Source organism: Actinia tenebrosa, unplaced genomic scaffold, assembly GCF_029948245.1.
Source record: "Actinia tenebrosa isolate PJP-AT-01 unplaced genomic scaffold, QUT_ActTen_1.0 PGA_scaffold0__85_contigs__length_37466705, whole genome shotgun sequence".
NCBI lineage: Eukaryota > Metazoa > Cnidaria > Anthozoa > Actiniaria > Actiniidae > Actinia > Actinia tenebrosa.
Genome location: NW_028292569.1, coordinates 34,174,352 through 34,192,063, shown reverse-complemented (window position 1 = coordinate 34,192,063; position 17,712 = coordinate 34,174,352). Strand labels below are relative to the sequence as shown.

Genomic DNA, 17,712 nt, shown 5'->3' with positions numbered 1-17,712 from the left:
AGCGTGACAGGGCGACAATGGGTTTATCTAACTGGTTCAAAGATCTTGGAATGGCTGGAAAAGCGGCAGTTGTCGTTGCCAGTGGAGTTGCTCTCACAGCGTCTGCATACGGCATTTATTCTCTCTACAATAGCACCACTGAACCTAAAGTAACCAAATCTGACGAAAGCGACGAAGAAGAAAGCATTCCCGAGAAAAGGATTTTAGTTCTAGGTCTAGATGATGCAGGAAAGAGTGTTTTCTTGGCAGCTTTGGCTCAACCTGACTCGACTACAAGAGCAAGCACACAACCAACCGAAGGCTTTAACGTGGTTTGCCTCACAACCGATGGATTAAACCTGAACATCTGGGAAAGTAAGCTTGACATTTTCATATTGTATTAATTCGCTTAATTAAAGATCTTATCATAGTTGTTAGAATTAGGTTGTAAATAACAGGACTACACAAATAAAGGCAAGTATACATCAGCTATTTTATTCAATTGACATATTTGTGGCGTTGATGATGTATTGAAGAAATAGAAAACGCGCGCGCGTGCTGTGAGCTGTCGAGAGAAGTGTTAGGAGAAGCATGACGCGTAGCGGAGTGCTTCTGGACACTTCTCGAGTGTTCTGCCAATCCCCAACTGCTTTATGACTGCACTCAGCACAGAAATCAAGTTTTTTATTTCTTTTATAAAATACAAATTACAATAATAGATAGGAATAACGCAACAGAAAGTGAGCGCGCGTGCAATGTGCTCTCATAAAGCACGCCCTCCAAACCAATCAGGATGCGACATTCATAACAGTTATTTTATAAAAACCAGTAGTGCAAATTCATTATCCAAATTCGTTTTGTTTGCTTTAGATACGACCTGTAAATATATTTATCTCTTCACTCTTATTATTTCAACTCTTTAGACATCTTTTAATTTTTAATTTAACTTTCGTTAATTGCATTCAAAATTTCTCGAATCTCTCCTATATTAAAAGTAGTTGTGCTAATATGATGTAGTACATAGGGACAAGTTGCCTCCATGAAATATGAAATGATTTCAGTGTGACTTATTCAAATGCTTTATTTTTATGACAATAAATCCAAATGCACGGATCTCTCAAGCAGCAGGCATGTTGACTTGCATTAAAATGGTTCAAAATGAGGTTAAGTGGGGTTAAACAAGGATTTAGGGGATGACCCCTGGGGGTGAGTCCGGGGTAAAAGCTTCCACATCAGTATAATTGGCTATTGAACCTTACATGAGTGTCTTGTTCTTCCAAGAACCCTTTACTAATGTACAGTAGTTCTATGAATACTAAATACTTTTACTATTATTTAAAATCATAGTTGGTGGTTCACAGAAATATCGAGACTACTGGCCTAACTTTATTGAGGACTGTAGCCTACTAGTGTACATTGTAGATGCCAGCAACCCAAGTAGATTTGAAGAATCAAATAAAGTACTTCATGGACTCTTATCAGAACCAAAACTTTATGGGGTCCCTGTGTTACTGGTCACCAGTAAAAATGATCTGTCACAAGCAAGATCCCTGACAGAAGTGACATCAGTTGTCCAACTACAGGAGGTTACTAAGAAGAGTGGAAGTAAATGGTCTACAGTGAGTGTCCAAGTCAACAGCAATGGTGAAACAGATGGATTCATTGAAGCAAAAGCTAAAATCTTAGGACTTTGTAAATAACTTAAATGTTTTTTACCTTGTGTTAAATCTGAACTTTGCCCTGGACCTTGACCCTTCTAGGATAAAGTTCAGATGAATCAGAAAGTCTTTTGTATCAAGCATAAGATATCTGATAGATTGATGTATATTAGTTAGTTCTTTGTAGTTAGCATACTACTTACTTCAGGGGAGGGGTAGGGAGCATTATAGAAGGACTGAGGTGACTAGTTAAGCACTTAGTTGGAAAGGAAATTCATATAAATTTTTTGTTACTTGTTAAAGCCTTTTAGAGGATAAGCGGGTGTGACCCGAAGAAGCGGGCTGCAACCCCCCAGCCTATTGACCTGTAATTTATCTATTTCTTACTAATAGAGTACAAACACTAAAAGTGTGCAAAACTTTGCACTATTTAGTAGTAAATAGTGCTGATTAAACGATGGAAAACAATAGGATTAGCATTATTTAGCAGTATTTAGTGGTATTTATGTTACACACTTATAGTGCTTGTACTCTATTATCGTTGTGATTGAAAAAGGTTTTTTATTTTAGCTAGTAGTATATTTACTTTTTTCATTTTTCACTTCTTAATCAGTAAAACAATTTGCTTGATTTCTAATAACCAATATGCATAAATACTTCATATGGTACTCATCAATATATACATGATGTACATGACTAAGGACACACTTTTTTCAATCTAAAAAAATTTTGCGTATAATTACATGGGTGCGCAGAGATACAAATTTTATCTTCGAGTGTTCAATTGATATCTCACGAGTGAGTGCAGCGAATGAGTGAGATATCTAAATTGAACACAAGAAGATAAAATTTGTATCTCCAAGCGGCCATGTAATGTTCTGTTTATTATATAGATATTGATGAAACTTAAATAAAACAAGAGCTCAAAAATTCTTTATTAAAATACGTTACTATGTCAACAGCGATATCTTCACGTGTGAAAGATATGGTATCTTCCACTGGTGAAAGATATCGAGTTTTCAACACTAGAGAAAACCTGGTATTTCATCCATATCTATACAATAAAAGTGCTTTATGCTCTAGAGTGCAAACCATATATCTGTACAACTCTCTAAGAAATTGCACAAATTTTCACAAGTTAGTATGTTCAGTAGACCGTAGACCTACAAATCTTTTCACTAATTTGTACAATTTTGTTAGTTAACTTTTTCACAGATATGGTATACACTCTAACATGACATAAATTAATTTGATATGGTCTGTCTAATATAAAGTGGAATTTTTTTGTGTACAGTCTTTAAGACTCAAAAAAGTTTCCCACAGAAGAAGTTTGCACTCATCAATATGTATCGAGATAACACTTTCATTCCAAAATAAATTGCATGTAAGATATTCCCATAGCTTATAGTTGTCATGGCAACCTATAACATGTCTTTCTGTAATTTTACATTGTCTAATTAAATTAACAAAATAATTTGTATAATGTGAAAATAAGCTCTTGCAGACACAAAAAGACTCCATATTAATCCTCTGAACTTCATGTCATTTGAGTTTGTCATTATTTTCCACACTCGTTGGTTCTTGTTTCTGTATTCTTTTTGGCGATCTCCATTTTTCTTTTTGGGTAAATAAACCTCTTTAGCTCTTTTCAGACCACATGTCATTCTCTAGAATATCACTCTTTTTTGTTTAACGGTTGCGCACGAAAAGACACAGAGATATGCGTAAAACTAAAACAAAGATTTACTGAATTTCTTTTTTTTTGGATTATAAACTGTTGTCATGACGACGCCATATTTCCGCGACATCTCAGTTTATTTACAACAGGAAATTCATTCGTTTTTCTGGTTAATTTTTTATTAGTATTTCTATAAGTAGAATGCAGACCGCCATGGCTTGCAAAACATATGGTCAAGTGCTCAGTTTCAGGGTGTATAAATTTATGTAACATAATATGTAATGAAAGCCGGTCTAAAATAGTCAATTAGGCGCCCTCTGTTTTTTTTTTTTTTTTTTTTTTTCCCATAAGAATAAATAATAATAATAACAGACCACCTTAGCTTTGTATGGCATCTCTAGGAAGTATATACTAATATGTTCAACGACTCGATTGTCGTTTTATTTGAGAATCTTAGTTTATTGCTGCGTATTATTGCCGCTCAAAAACATCTTGGTTATTTGTTGATGTGAATCTTTAATATCCGTTATCTTTTGGTTTTTATTTCATTGAGGAATGAGCTAGTCCTATTGTGAAGGAAGGCTACATTCGAGCTTTGACAGCTTTTTTTTTATTACACACAGTAAAAGATAACAATTAATAGGAAGGACGATGATATGGAAGAAAAAATGAATGGAAAATAAAGAAATGGAAGGAAAATGAAAAAAAGGAAGGAAAATGAAAGTAAAATGGAAAGTAAGTGACGAAGAAAAAGGAATTTATCAAGATTAATAAGGCAATTATTAGGGAGCAATTGTTTCTTTGAAATCTAAAAAAAAATTTTTTTGCAACTATTACTCCCAGTAAGGGGCTCTTTCGTGAGGTTTAACATCCTGACTACACGGCTACCACTACGTTCAAAATTTACGACACTCAACTATTCTCATGTTGAAAATCTATTTTCTTCCGCTGTAAATTTTTCTTCTCTAATACCTGAATGAGGAAAGACGAAACACTACGGTTAATGCATATATCATTTATCTCTTTTTCTCTTTCGCCAAAAGCCTTATAAGAAAGCAGTACGGCGCCGCTGGCGAACGCCAATAAAAACTTCTTCTCTAAGAGCTTCAGCTTCTACGCGAGTTATATTTTTTTAATAAGTCTGTAAGATAATACCATACTTTACTGATTTCATCAAACCCACTGTGACTTCATTACACCTGCGGGCAAATGGCGTTCAATTCTTAGAATCAACCAATCACTGAATAGCTTTTAACTACTGCCTTCATCTGTAGTTCTATTTTGGCGATTTAGTTCGCAACAGGATAAATGTTAATTAAAATGTACCACACGCTTTTGGGGAGTTCTGTTCCCTTGTCATGGTTACGCGAATGGCATAATAACTGGTGTAAAAAAAACATGGAAGCTGGGAGAAGTGTTACCTAAATAACTACGAGGTAGTGTGCTGAGCAAATGCGCGGACGATGAATTAAACTAACACGGAAAGGTAAGAATTGTTTTTGTTTTTTGGATGTTTTTGGGGGGTCCATTAAAAGCATGTTTTACGTAATCAAGGTCGCTAAAATGTTCAAAGCGCCGGCCAACAATCTTGAGTAGCCATCATGTAAGGAGTTTGATAGATGCGCTTTCATGGTAGCATGGCGAGCTTAGTTGTACTTCAACTTTTTCAAGTGTAAATTAAATCCTTAAACGACAAGACTTAAAAATTAAAGAAATGTAAAAAAATAGGAATAAGAATACTCGTATCCGTCGAGTTATTACAGGGTTCCTCTTAGAAAAAAATTACGGGAGTTTTTTATAGTAAAATTGACAAAAGGCAGCACTTTTGACAAAGTATCTTTTAAAAAATCTCGTGTTTCGAATCTTTCTAGGAAAGCAAACGTACTGAGATGTAAAATGTTTGCTTATGAGTTTGCTGTATAAACAATATCGTCCTTAAAGATATAATTACCACAGTAATTTAGGAAGACTAACTGAAATTCTTCTTGGTATGGTTTATATACAAAAGTTGTACCTTTTACCTAGAACCTGATAGTGTACAGTCCTCGGAGCTTCAAAGATAGACAAATTCAAGGGATTTCTGGACGACTTTTAACGCGGATAAATGCCAACTCAAGTTTGAGCTCATTATTTGTATAATATTGATACAAACATTTGCTTTTTATAAGCCGTTTTTTATGTCCGTCTTTTTCTTGTTTTCGCTTTCATAACGCAAATAGTAAAAGTACTCAAGGTACTTAATCTAAAAAAAGTCATGTTGAGGAACTGAGAGTCAAAAAACAAGGACACCTTAGGAAAAATTAAGGACTGAGTATAAAAAACTTAGGGTCTTCCATGATACGATTTATCGCAATTTATTTAAGGATTGCTTACATTTAATGCAACAACATGTCTTTCTTATAAACAAGGGAGCGAAAACGGCACTTGACATTTGGTCGCGAAAGAGATTTTTTTTGCAAACCACGAAGTACCTTTAAAAGTCACAATTTAATCGACAACAGGTCATAAATAATTCAGTAAATGAAGAAGAAAAAGCGCTTTTCTGGGATATTATAATTTATTTATCAAGATTAATGGCTCGTTGAACTGAGCATCGTAGTCGTATACCTACTTCTACAAGATATACTGAGGTCTTTTATTTTGTATGATACGTTCAACGTAATAATATAAAGAATCTATAAAACATCTATTCAAGACATTGCAACAAAAGGAAATACCCGAGAATAATACAAAAACTGAACAGCAGTTATGATATTTATATATTAAAGAGTTATCATGGAATAGATTCATTTTAATGGTACAGTCAGGAATTGAGACAAAAGTTTAATCATGTATTATGACATGCAGCTTTCGTAGTCAAACAGTAAGTTGATTAATTCGCGGTTATTATAGTTTCCTTTCTGGGAGGGAAATATCGAGGATTAAGCTAATAATCTTTAACAACCACAATGACGGAAGCTTCGTCTTTCCCGGCTTTAAAGGCTTTAATACGCGCAATCGTTTAGATTTTAGGCTAGCCATAGCTTCTTATGATACTATCTATCAGTGGACGGATTTTCCTGTCTGGATGATTCGTGGCTTTTCATGGTTCGATTAAGCCCTCCTTTTGGGTTGATTTTGTTGATTGCTATCGCATAATGGTCGTAAACTTGCCGATAATGGGATTATCATTTAGAACAAAAAGGAATTACTTAGGGAAAAAACTAGGATGATTTCAAGATAGCAAAACAGAGAACAAAGCTTGAAGCATTCGAACGTTATTATGAGACAAGAGTGCAAGGGCAAAGAAAATTACGAATGGGGGAAAAAAAAAATGGTGAAAAAAACTATAGAGCAGGCGAACAAAAGTGAAGCCGAATTACGATACAGGGGCGGCGGAAGCGGGGGGGCCGGGGGGTCACTGGCCCCCCCACTAGATTTTTTGGGGGGGCCTGGCCCCCCCAGAATATAATGCCTCACACACAAAAAAAAGAAACCGCATGAGATTTGGTTATGATTACCATTATTTATTATTGTGATATTACATAATTTTCTGTATCTAAAAAATATACGACATATCTAGCGACGACTTGCATCATTTTTGTGTCTCTCAGAACAATTGCAAGTGGTTTAATGCGAGCAAAATGTTACTGATTGAAATATCACACATACACGTTTGTAATCAAGCTAAACAGGGAGGGAGGGGGGGGGGTCATTTCAAGGTACCGTGAAATATTGGAGTGCCCCCCCAAAATTTTTCAGCTTCCGCCGCCCCTGCGATAGACGTTTCTGTAACTATAAAACGAAAAAAAACTATAAATTGGAATTCCTATATGTTACCATGGAAACGCTTGACTAATTGTAAACATGACTGACGCTAATTTGAAATCATTAAAAGAAATTAAAACTCTGAGGGAATAACGAAACGAGGAACCCTAATCCAGTCTAATTCAAGGAGAACATTGGAAAAGAAGACAAAAAAATAGTGGAAGACTTATCACAGTTAAAATTGTCAAAATAAATTAGTACAGTTTTACTCAAATTGGTTTTGTTCACAGTCGTAAAAAATAATACTTGCAAAATTCCGCTCCCATATTTTCGCGAAATTAAGTAAACGTGCCCAGTTGACGTCCGTTAAACTAAGTTCTCCATCTTTTTAGTGGCATTTTAGCGACACTGAAATAATGATATAAATTCAAAATTAAATTTAAGGATCAAAATATGAATTGTGTAAGTCAATCCATTTGCTAGTCTTAACTTTTAATTTGCTCCTTTTCAAAAGCAAAAACCACAAAAATCCTTTATATTCACTAAACAAACCGTTTACCGTTTTCAGGAGACAGTGTTTCGATGTTTCGCAGCAAAACATGTCCATCACTTTCACATTTTTTTTCACATTCAACAATAATTTCAAGCCAGTATACACAATTATTTAAAAGTATAAATTAGATAAGAAACAGAACAAAACTGAGTCATTAGTATCTTTTGTTTTCATAATTGCATCTAATAATGCCATTTTCTTTAATTCTAGATGAATATTCCAAGACAATAAGCTACAGAACCTGCTAATCAGTTTTGAACACTAAAAACCAATATGGAAGTTGAAGACGGAAATCAAGCAAATGAGATAAAGACCTACGCCCTGACATCAGAGAATTTGAAGAAATTCGAAGAACAACTGAAAAAAACCGACAGTTTTCATGGAAGAAGGAAGATACCACAGCGGACTGCGGCTGATGGGAAAAGTGAAATCCTTTCCGCGGTATCTTTTGATGATGAGCTTGACAATAAGATTGAAAGAGAAGACGATTTCGGCGAAAATAAGCCTTTAGTTCGAAACCGACGGTCGTTTTACCGACCAGAGCGCGACTCAGCGAGGCGAAATCCAGAGGGGAGGAGTCGAGATGAAAGTAATTCTGCTAGACCTCTAAGCGGGAAGACGATTTTTTATGACGATGAGGATTACCGTATCCCGTATGAAGACCCGAATCACGTGATCAACAGACCCTCAAGGGCTAGCCGAAAGAGTAAACAGGGAATCTTGTATGAAGTCAGCAGTGTATGGTCTAGTTCTGTCTCGCAAGTACGAACCAAGAAGAAAAAGAGAGACCTGGGTAGGAGAAGGTCGTCGGAAAGTTCTATACCCACAAGCACTAGCGCGGACAGTGATGACGGCGTATTTGATGACGATGACTTCATCAGTGCTGATTCCTCAGATGATTCCAATGATGGTAAGACAACAGAAGGGACTACACCAGTGTCGTCTTTTTACCCTAGTAGCGAGAGTAGTACTGGTAGTGTTAGTAGCATACCAACCAATCCTTCAAGGCAAGACAGCTCGTTGAGCGAGTCGTCACCGTTTGTAACGTCCGAAGAAAGGACAAGTGTCTTGCCTTCAGTTACAAGAGGGCAGACGCAACCAGAACATGTACAGGAAGCTCTAGCACATCCAAGGCCTCAAAGTCAAACGGCTACAGATGGAGATCCCCTAAAAAGTGTAAAGGAGCAGTCACGAATTCGCTCGAGCTCGAGAAATACAAATATATATTCAAGAAATTCAGGGAAACGGCGTTTAAGCCGTGGAGATCAAGATTCTGTTAACAGTTCGAAAACTAGAAAAACTTCGAGCAGACAGGAGAGCTCGATAAGCCCCTGGAGTGAGAGGGATACAATATCAAGCGGTAGGACAAGCAGAAAAGATAGTTTAATTACGATAGACTCTCAGTCTAGAAGAGGATCGTCTGTTACGATACGTAACTGGTCACGATGGAGTAAATTTTCGGAAGGCGGGTACAGCATAACCAACAAGGTGTTACCACTTACGCGCCATAAACCCCGAGGAAATCGCAGTCAGTCCTCGGACACAAGCTTATCTACCTCGGATTCGGAAAGTTCTCGGACTGATAGTGCATCTTCGGAAAGTACTTCGGGATTTCGTTCGGTGCCAAATCTTCGTCTCGCCAAAAAGCCGCCACCGCTTCGTTTAGACGATGATGATCTTTCAGTAGACCGAACCCAGGCTCTCTCAAAGATGTCCAATCTGAGTCTGGCAGCAAGACCAAATTCTACAACTGGTGAAATAAGCGCAATAAATTCTAAAAGTCTAAAGACTAGAGTACGAAAAGAGACTGAAAACTATGTCGAAGGATATGATTTTAAACATCGAACGAAGAAGATCCCTAAGCTTAGAGATCGACCCGAAAGGCCAAGAAAGGGAAGCACTACTGGCGCAGTCTCGGGTCAGCGGTCTCGTCAGTCCTTAAAAAAAAGAAGACGGAAACGAAAAGGTAATTAATTATTTATTAAATGTTTTTAATCAATATTATTTGGGGATAATTTTGACATATAGGATGTAATAAAGTGGTTTATGGCGATGCGTCACGTTATGGAATGCCCCAGGGCACAAATGAGTCATCGCTATGATTAATCCATGCGCTATAGCACGCGATTTACCTTTTTTAATATTTCTATTGTCAATAACGACTCTTATCTTTGACCATCGGGTCTCTATTAGAATATTACATTAACATTACGACAAGAGAAGATCAAGAGAAAATCAAATATAGGTTTAGTTCATTTTCTTTTGGTTCAGGACATTTATAAGACGGAGGAAGAGTGAGTACAAAGTACGAGCACTGGGGAGACTACTGAATATATAATGATGGGATGTCATTATACTTTAAAGACAGCGCGAAAAAGTCAAGGAAGCGGGCGAGGGAGGAGAGAGAGGGGAAGCTGAGGGGAGGTATTTAGCTTCTCATTTGGACAATTTTGCGTTTCCTTTAAAATGTTTTTTCTTGCATTTTGTTGAAGGGCGTCTACAAAGTATCAGTCAAGACGGCCAATCAGTATTCTCTTCGTCTAGCTACTCCGCATCGGAGCGCATGCACAGAAAAGCTTCATCCTCAGCTACCACAGTAACAAAACCTTCCCAAAGGGCGAAGTCATCTGTTTCCATGACGAGTGATAGCAGTTCCTTTCTAAGCTCGAGCAGCATGAGCTCCAGGGATCGTCGTAGAAGACGGCGTAAGAATAATCAATTACATCCTCTTAATGTCGTTGATTCAGGGTTCTTTACAGATGGGTCACCATCGAGTCGTGCGAGCATGCGTCCCGTAGATACTCCATTTACTCCTGCTTTAAGGAACAGGTATCCGAGCCAGCAGTCCATTGATTCTGAGTACAGCAGTTATCCAAGTATTTGTGGAAGTAGCCCCAGTCTTTCACGGTCAGCTTCCAACGTTTCACTTTCTTCACATGATTCAGGTAAGATGCAGTATGGAATGAAAATAATAAACACAAACGTTTAATTTAAAATGTTCTATCAAAGGCTAGAAATTAATAATTGATGCCACGGTCGGGTTGGTATTGGTATTGTGTTGGTATTGTGGGACTGATAAATTTGGAATTTAGGAGTACTTGATTTCTGAGAAAACCCGGCTCGAAGCACAGGAAAGAACAAATATAAGAAACTCTATATTCACATATAATGTCGATCCCAGGGATATATGCTTGAGTTTTAGCTCTCTATACATCTATTGGCGGACACATTTTATGTATTCAACTGCTGCGGCTTAATCATTAAGCTCTAGTACTGCTAGCAGTCGAGAAGTTATAATATTTACAATATACTCATTATGGGAGTCATTAAACTTATTTACTTCTACAATAACTATATCATAAAATATTAATGCATGTGTTATTAACAACTTGATTGTAATGGGTTTTGTTACCAAGAGATTAAGTTGTTGTGCTCTAAAACATGCAAAATAACCAGCTAAAGTAAGAATATGAAGATTAATAGTCTTAAAGTCTCCGCAGTCAGGTTGGGACAGGTCGCTATTAGGATAACCGGTCCAGCAACGTATTGAGAGTTAGTGAGTGAGTTTAAAAAATTAAGATATATAATGGCGACCGTGAATGCAGGAACGCAAAATTTATTGGTTGAAGATTTTGAAGGTAAATGGAAGGACTTGAAGTTACGATTTACTACCGTGATGAATGCTTTTTAAAATAGTTTGGATTTCTTACATGCCCGATAGTTATGTATAAAATTGAAAGTCGAGTCAACCGAAACCGCATTCATTTTTGTGGAAATCACAGATAAGTTATTCATACCACATTGTAAATTGAATCAAAGATCAACTAAAGCCAAAAAGGTACCTTTTAATTTTCAACGATGATTTAAATTATTTTAAGAATTAAATTTTATTTTAGCTAAAGTTTCCAATAGATGAAAAATTCGGGATGTGTCGTCATGTTCTCAGTGAAATACACAGAAATGTCTATATATTTTTCTCGGAAGTTTAGATTCTTCTTACTCTGTTAGTTCAGTTCTGGGTATAAGCAGTATTTGGCAAGATAAAAATGACTTATGAGATACAGAATCTATAGGAAATGACAGAATATAAATTCCCTTGAGAGGATATTCATTGAGACCATAGTTAATAGTCTATTAACTATGTTGAGAAAATTCAATGTTAAACTCCATTGCCATGGAAACATACACCTGGCGGCAACAACATCCCCTTCGACTTGCAGTAATTTCTAAGAATACAATCATTTGTACTGTATAATAATGATTCGTATCTGCTGCTTTGGTGCTTTATGATTGATCAATGTTAACTGGCATACTCATCATGAAATTAAATATTCTCTGGCTCAACTAAATTGTTTGAATTTCCTTTGATAATGACTAGTGCGGGTTACTAGTTTGGACTTTGTTGTTGGCTTAAGTAATCAATACAAGTGAATAAGTATCAAGAAACGTTTCTTACAAAACTGATGTTTCGAATGTTAGTCCTTCGGCGGTCCTCCTTACGGACGAACTGAACGTCGCACGGCGGCAAACTTCAGTATACTAGAAACGTTTTAGTACAAGGTGCTTTACTTTTTTTTTAACTTGTTGCACTTTCCGAGGAAGAAAAAAGGGAAATATAGTATTGTGTACGTATTCGTATAGAGTATCGATAACTAAGGGATTGGATTGTTTCCATTGGTCTTTATGATTTTCTTAATTTGTCGTTTTCTTTAAGTCAAAACGGGGACAAGACTGGTTATATTCACTAAATCCAATCCCTGCACGTCTTAAGATGGTCACTGTATGTAATATTTTCGAATTCATTCTAGTAATTCTATTATCTTTTTGTTTAAAGATGGAGAAAGTACAACAGTTGGACCAGAAGTGAACGAAACACCCCCCAAACCACTAATACCACCCAAACCAACTGTAAAGAAACATGAAAATAAACCAAAAACTCAACCTAAACCCAAGACAGCACAACCCGAAGAACAAGAAAGAAAAGAAGAAAAAAGGGAAGAAAGAAAGGAAGAAATAAAAAAGAATACCGAAGACGAAATCAAAGAGAGACCAAAAGATGAACCAAAAGAAGAAATAAAGAAGCCTTCAAGCTCTAAAGTAGTTAAACTACCTCCCTTAAAGGTTCCCAAGCCTCCGAGCATGCGCAGGAAATCGTCACCTTATTACACGTCATTGTCTCCATCTGTAGAAGCAAGGATGAATGGTATGTCGTCATCAGGGGGGGGGGGGTCGGGGGGGGGGGACGGGGAGCAGGAAGGGGGGACGGGGGAGTTCAAATGACAAAACACTAAGTGTTCAGTTACAAAATGACAAGATAGTTAGAGCAGATTCACAGTTTAGGAGTTGAATGTAACTTAAATGTGTGTGTGTTTTTTTCTTTGATCTTTGTAACAGCGTTACGGATTGCAGTCAAGATCGCCAACCATGCCCGCAAAAGACGAGCTAAACGGGAATGGATGTATAAAAAAGGTGAGTCGTCTACTGCCACTGTCAGCAGTCATAAACATACGCATGCGTATCATAGATAACATCGAAGTAAGTAATAATGATAATAATAATAATAATAATAATAATAATAATAATAAAGGTTGAAGGTTGAAGATCAAAATTGAAGGTTGAAGATCAACATTGGCAAGGAAGTCTACTGAAAGCAAGATGGCAGGATGATCAATTAAGTCATGAAGGCTGCTTTGCATGGCTTAACAAGTGGGTAAGCGCTCCTACCCATTGTGTTGCAGGCATTATGGAATTGTACGAACAGCTAACCCCAACGAGAGTCTACTCCGCCTACAAGACGGGAACAACAGACAAGAATAATGTCACATGCAGAATGTGCGGCGAGGGTTCCGAATGTCTGGCACATGTACTGGCTGGATGTCCGTCTCTTGCACAGTCCAAGTACCTGGATAGACACAACGCTGCTTTGAAAGTGTTTTTCTTTGAGATGCTAAGAGATCTCAAACTGGCTGATAGTACACCCCCATGGTTTTCTGATGTCAAACCCAAACCACTCTACAAATCAACTGACGCTGAAGCATACTGGGATGTACCTGTATATGCTGACCACATGTATGTACGATCTAACCGTGTGGACGCGCGTTTCATCGACCACAATAACAAGAAAGTACTCATGGTGGAAATGAGCTGTCCGTGGGTTAACAACCGAGAAAAGAAAGACAAAGAGAAGACGAAGAAGTATGGAGCACTTAGACTTGAGCTCACAAAACAACACCCAGGATACACGATCTTGCAAGTGAACCTCATTTTGGACGCTCTTGGAGGATGGTCTAAAGAGATGGAGCCTGAGATGAAGAATATCTTTGGAGCAAGATACAAAGATGTATTACTCAGAATGCAGAAAGCGGTATTAAGCTGCACAGTGAACATTGCAAGAACATTCAAATTAATCACATCTTAAGGACATTTCAAACATTCCAAGTATTTAAACTGCGTCTTAAGAACATTAATAATTGGTTTTAAGTGATTGTATATATTATTAATCCTGTCATGCTGGTAGGTTACGAAATTACGCCCTATCTAGCTTACCTAATTAGCATTCAAACGTGTTTACTGCTGATAATAGTAATAATACGAATATTTATGCAGGATAAAGACCCTTCAACAATAATGCTGTTATCAATGGGGGTCCTGCTAATGTCGGAAATGTAATCAATCTCATAATCCCTTTTTTTGAGACCAGAACCCTCGTTATTCGCAGCAGGCCAGAAGAAACGCAGGCTCTGGGTACGAAATTGAAATGTTATCTAGTGTTGTTTGTCGAGCATGCGCAGTAAGAAGACAGTTAGCCAACGAATTCATCGTCAGACTAATTTAAACAATTTAAAGCTGATAAACAAACCCACTAAATGAAAATAAAGTTATGACGAAAATTTTCGCAGCATTGCACTATTGCGCATGTTCATTGACCACAGCCTAGCAACTATTTGAACACCGACTGTCTCTTGCTTATATAAAATTAAAAGTCTCATTCACAATCAGTATCATGTCCAGACATCTATCTCCGATAAAAAGGAACAACACGAATGGTAAGAAATGTTGTCGATACTGAATATTTTTCTAATATTTTAAAGGTTGTTTCAACATTCAATCCTAAGTTTAACAAAAATTTTTGTCGATCTTTTGACCTAAGCAGTCATCTTCAGGACTACTGAAATAGTGTAAGGAAACTGAGTGCGCGCACTAAGTACTGAATAGGAAGAGATAACTGGCTAAAAACTAGTGTGAGCTGCGTCGGTGTTACTAATGAAACAGTAATGATAAAAAGGTAAATTATACACCGTGAAAAGATGAAAAAACGTACTGACGTTTCGGACGCTAGTCCTCCGTCGGAGTAAAAGAGGAATATATAACTGAGATGCAAGTCTAAATTAGAATAATAGTCACTAGCCATTTCAAGACTCAAAAGTCCCTTATAGAGAGTCCTGGAGACATTTTCCTATTCATTTGACTCAGTAAGATGCATTGATCATAAAGGGCCGGTACGCCTTGATCTGATAACTTTTCTCTCTCTCGTAATATTGACTGTATAAAATCCGCACAGCTACATTGCAATCTAGTGAGCATGTTTTGATATTTATCGCTGATTTAGGAGTGAGTCTGAAAATCAAATGTGAAAACTGAAGAATATTTTAACTAGACTATGGATATCTTTATACGTCGGTGTTTAAAAAAAATTATTTGCTAGGTATTGTTGTTCCTTGTTAGAGAAAAGGGCTTAAAAATAAAAAAATAGGGTTATGGTTTTGCAAAGTGAAAAAAAAAAAAGAGAGAACGTTCCGTGTTTATGGTTTTCAAGTATATTCCTTCAAAGTTGGAGAATTAAAAGAGTTATTCAGAGGTGATCACTGTATTCATTCAATGGTACCTCGGAGGTGTCAATGACTTGTAGATAAACCAAGAAAATTAACATACTCTTTCAAAATTGTATGGCTGTCAATGATACTCCATCTTACAGTTCCATTCAGTGACCCTGAATATTAGCTTCATGTTGAGGTTGGAGTTTCCGCACATAGCAAAACTACAGTTTATCATGCGTGGCAACTCCAGCCTCGGCTTGGACCTATTATTTGCGGTCACTGAACGGAACGTATTTTTTGTAGTACCTAGTCGCACTTTTTAAGAACTCCATCACACTTTGAAATACTTGTGGCATAGCTAATACCAACTGTGGTCTGAGCAGTTCCACGAAATCGGGTAATGATAGGGAGGGGTTGGTAAGGAATTTAATCCATTCAACAATTTCCCTAATACAGCAGCGCAAGAGCATCAATCCGTGAAGGGAAAACTTTTCCCTAGTGAATCGAGTTGGCATTGCAATGTGTTGTGAGACTGTTGTATGGATCGAAAAGGACTTCTTCAGAATTTTCTATAGCCAGGTTATAATTTCTGGTTCTAAAATCGACCTAAGTTAATTTTATATATCAGTTGAGCTGATCCTCGCAGTATATCATAGTTAATCCATTAACTATGGGTATATGAAGCAACTTATGCAGCTGCAAATTGAAAGACTCAGAAAAAATTCTGAGTCTTGAACGGGATTTGAACCTGTGCCCGTGTGTGTAAGGTAATTTTATTTAAAATTTTGTCATTGATAGAAACTAATAGAAACTGGAGACAAACTTTTCCTTGATTGTTTGGCGCAGAGAAAAAAAATCATGACTGGATAACTTGAGCCTGAGTAATACAAAAGAATGAATCGTTTCGTAAACAATTATCTTTTCTCACTTCTGAAGGAACAAAGAAAGAAAAACCCTCGAGGCTGGTTAGATAAGTCTTAAGTCTCCAAGACAATAGAGCTATTGAAAACGGCACAATAGACTGGAAACGAAACCCCAACAAAGGCATCACAACAGCCAATCAGATTCCAGCAATCTGGACACGATAACACCAGGCTGTAACGATAACCACACGCCAATTAGTTGCTATAGAAACGCTTAGAGTTACTTCTACCAACTTCTCCTACTGCTCAGACATCTACTTTCCAAGTGCTTTCATTTTTCTAAATTCTTCTCTATAATATATCCTCTAAATTTTTGGTCTATCTTTGTAAACACTTTGATAAATTTTGCTAGTGTTTTGAGTTAGGGTTCAATTCATTGATAGTGTTTATTTATTTGTTACCGGACCGGCTGTGAACTAGGGGCAAAGCATGGCAGAAGTCGAGGGTAAGACCTGCCTTCGAAGAGTTTATCCGACTAAAGACGTACATAAATTCTAAAGCTTCTGGAAGAGTTATTTCTAACGCTTTACGACTCGTTTTTCCCCCCTTCTTATTCTTCTTTAGTGGTGCGAGTGAATCATCCTATGCCAAGCTACGAAGAAGCATACCGCGACCACGGCATGTAAGTCTACCATCAAAGTTTCTGTTTACTCTAAGAAAATACTTCTACAAACCGACCTATCTCTGATATTTGCCACTGATGTGTTTAGTGCTGTTTGTTCTCTAATAAGTGATCGCATCTTTACCACACAGGCCAAGATTGATCAAGCTAGCAAGACCCAAGGAGTCAAAAGCTGTTTGGGCTACTAGTTTTTGGTATGAGTTTGTTAATTTGGATGTCTTAATCAATCAATTATTGTCTCAACATAATTACTTTTTAAAGCCAATTTTGAAAACACAGCGCGAGGTTTTATTTTTGCAATTATAATTCGATGTTATTTTTTGATATGAACTGTTTTATACTTTTCTCAATTATATACAAAGTTTTTAGGAGAAAAAAATTTAGCGTGCGGAAACTAAATTTTAATGATAATAAAGCAGACACACTAGGATTTCTTTTTTCTCTGTTTGATAATCCTCGTACGAACCAATTCGTAATCGTATAACAAACATCAAAAATCCTTTTGGACAACTCTCTTAACCCTCGACATTTCTCTTTAAAAAAGAACTAGTCTTTTTGCTGAAATCATACAACTCAAAGGTAATAGGTTTTCCTTTGATATGCATGCGCACTTGCTTCTCACAATCTTTTTTTTTATAGGGCATTTTATTTATTTTTGCATTTAAGTTGATTTTTGTTATTTAACTTCTTTTTTTTCAAAGGCTGTCTAGAAAATCTCCGGCTTCGTTCTCAGTC

At 36.9% G+C, this 17,712-nt stretch overlaps 3 protein-coding genes across 3 annotated transcripts in view; all 3 read left to right on the top strand.

Moving 5' to 3' along the window:
* The first annotated feature begins 17 nt into the window (after positions 1–17).
* On the top strand, positions 18–3,120 carry LOC116303450 (uncharacterized). The gene is made up of 2 exons (XM_031712990.2): positions 18–354; positions 1,327–3,120. Exons 1-2 carry the CDS (start codon positions 18–20, stop codon positions 1,677–1,679), a joined length of 690 nt encoding a protein of 229 aa, XP_031568850.1. The 3' UTR covers positions 1,680–3,120.
* Positions 3,121–4,668: 1,548 nt separating this feature from the next.
* The window catches only part of LOC116303456 (uncharacterized), a 36,705-nt gene continuing 23,661 nt past the window's right edge, over positions 4,669–17,712 (top strand). The window contains exons 1-7 of the mRNA XM_089024824.1: positions 4,669–4,801; positions 7,826–9,581; positions 10,108–10,560; positions 12,450–12,818; positions 13,010–13,084; positions 16,920–16,977; positions 17,109–17,171. Of these exons, the coding sequence (XP_088880950.1) occupies positions 7,889–9,581; positions 10,108–10,560; positions 12,450–12,818; positions 13,010–13,084; positions 16,920–16,977; positions 17,109–17,171 (2,711 nt within the window). The 5' untranslated portion in view covers positions 4,669–4,801; positions 7,826–7,888. The remainder of the gene's footprint in view (positions 4,802–7,825; positions 9,582–10,107; positions 10,561–12,449; positions 12,819–13,009; positions 13,085–16,919; positions 16,978–17,108; positions 17,172–17,712) is intronic.
* LOC148914147 (uncharacterized) lies at positions 13,248–14,196 on the top strand. Its single transcript, XM_089024842.1, has one exon. It carries the CDS (start codon positions 13,359–13,361, stop codon positions 14,031–14,033), a length of 675 nt encoding a protein of 224 aa, XP_088880968.1. The 5' UTR covers positions 13,248–13,358; the 3' UTR covers positions 14,034–14,196.

Excerpts from the sequence above, each read along its gene's own strand:
- LOC116303450 (XM_031712990.2), top strand. The coding sequence starts at position 18 with ATGGGTTTATCTAACTGGTTCAAAGATCTTGGAATGGCTGGAAAAGCG. Across the intron at positions 355-1,326 it reads AAACCTGAACATCTGGGAAA|TTGGTGGTTCACAGAAATAT; the intron begins GTAAGCTTGACA and ends TTAAAATCATAG.
- LOC148914147 (XM_089024842.1), top strand. The coding sequence starts at position 13,359 with ATGGAATTGTACGAACAGCTAACCCCAACGAGAGTCTACTCCGCCTAC.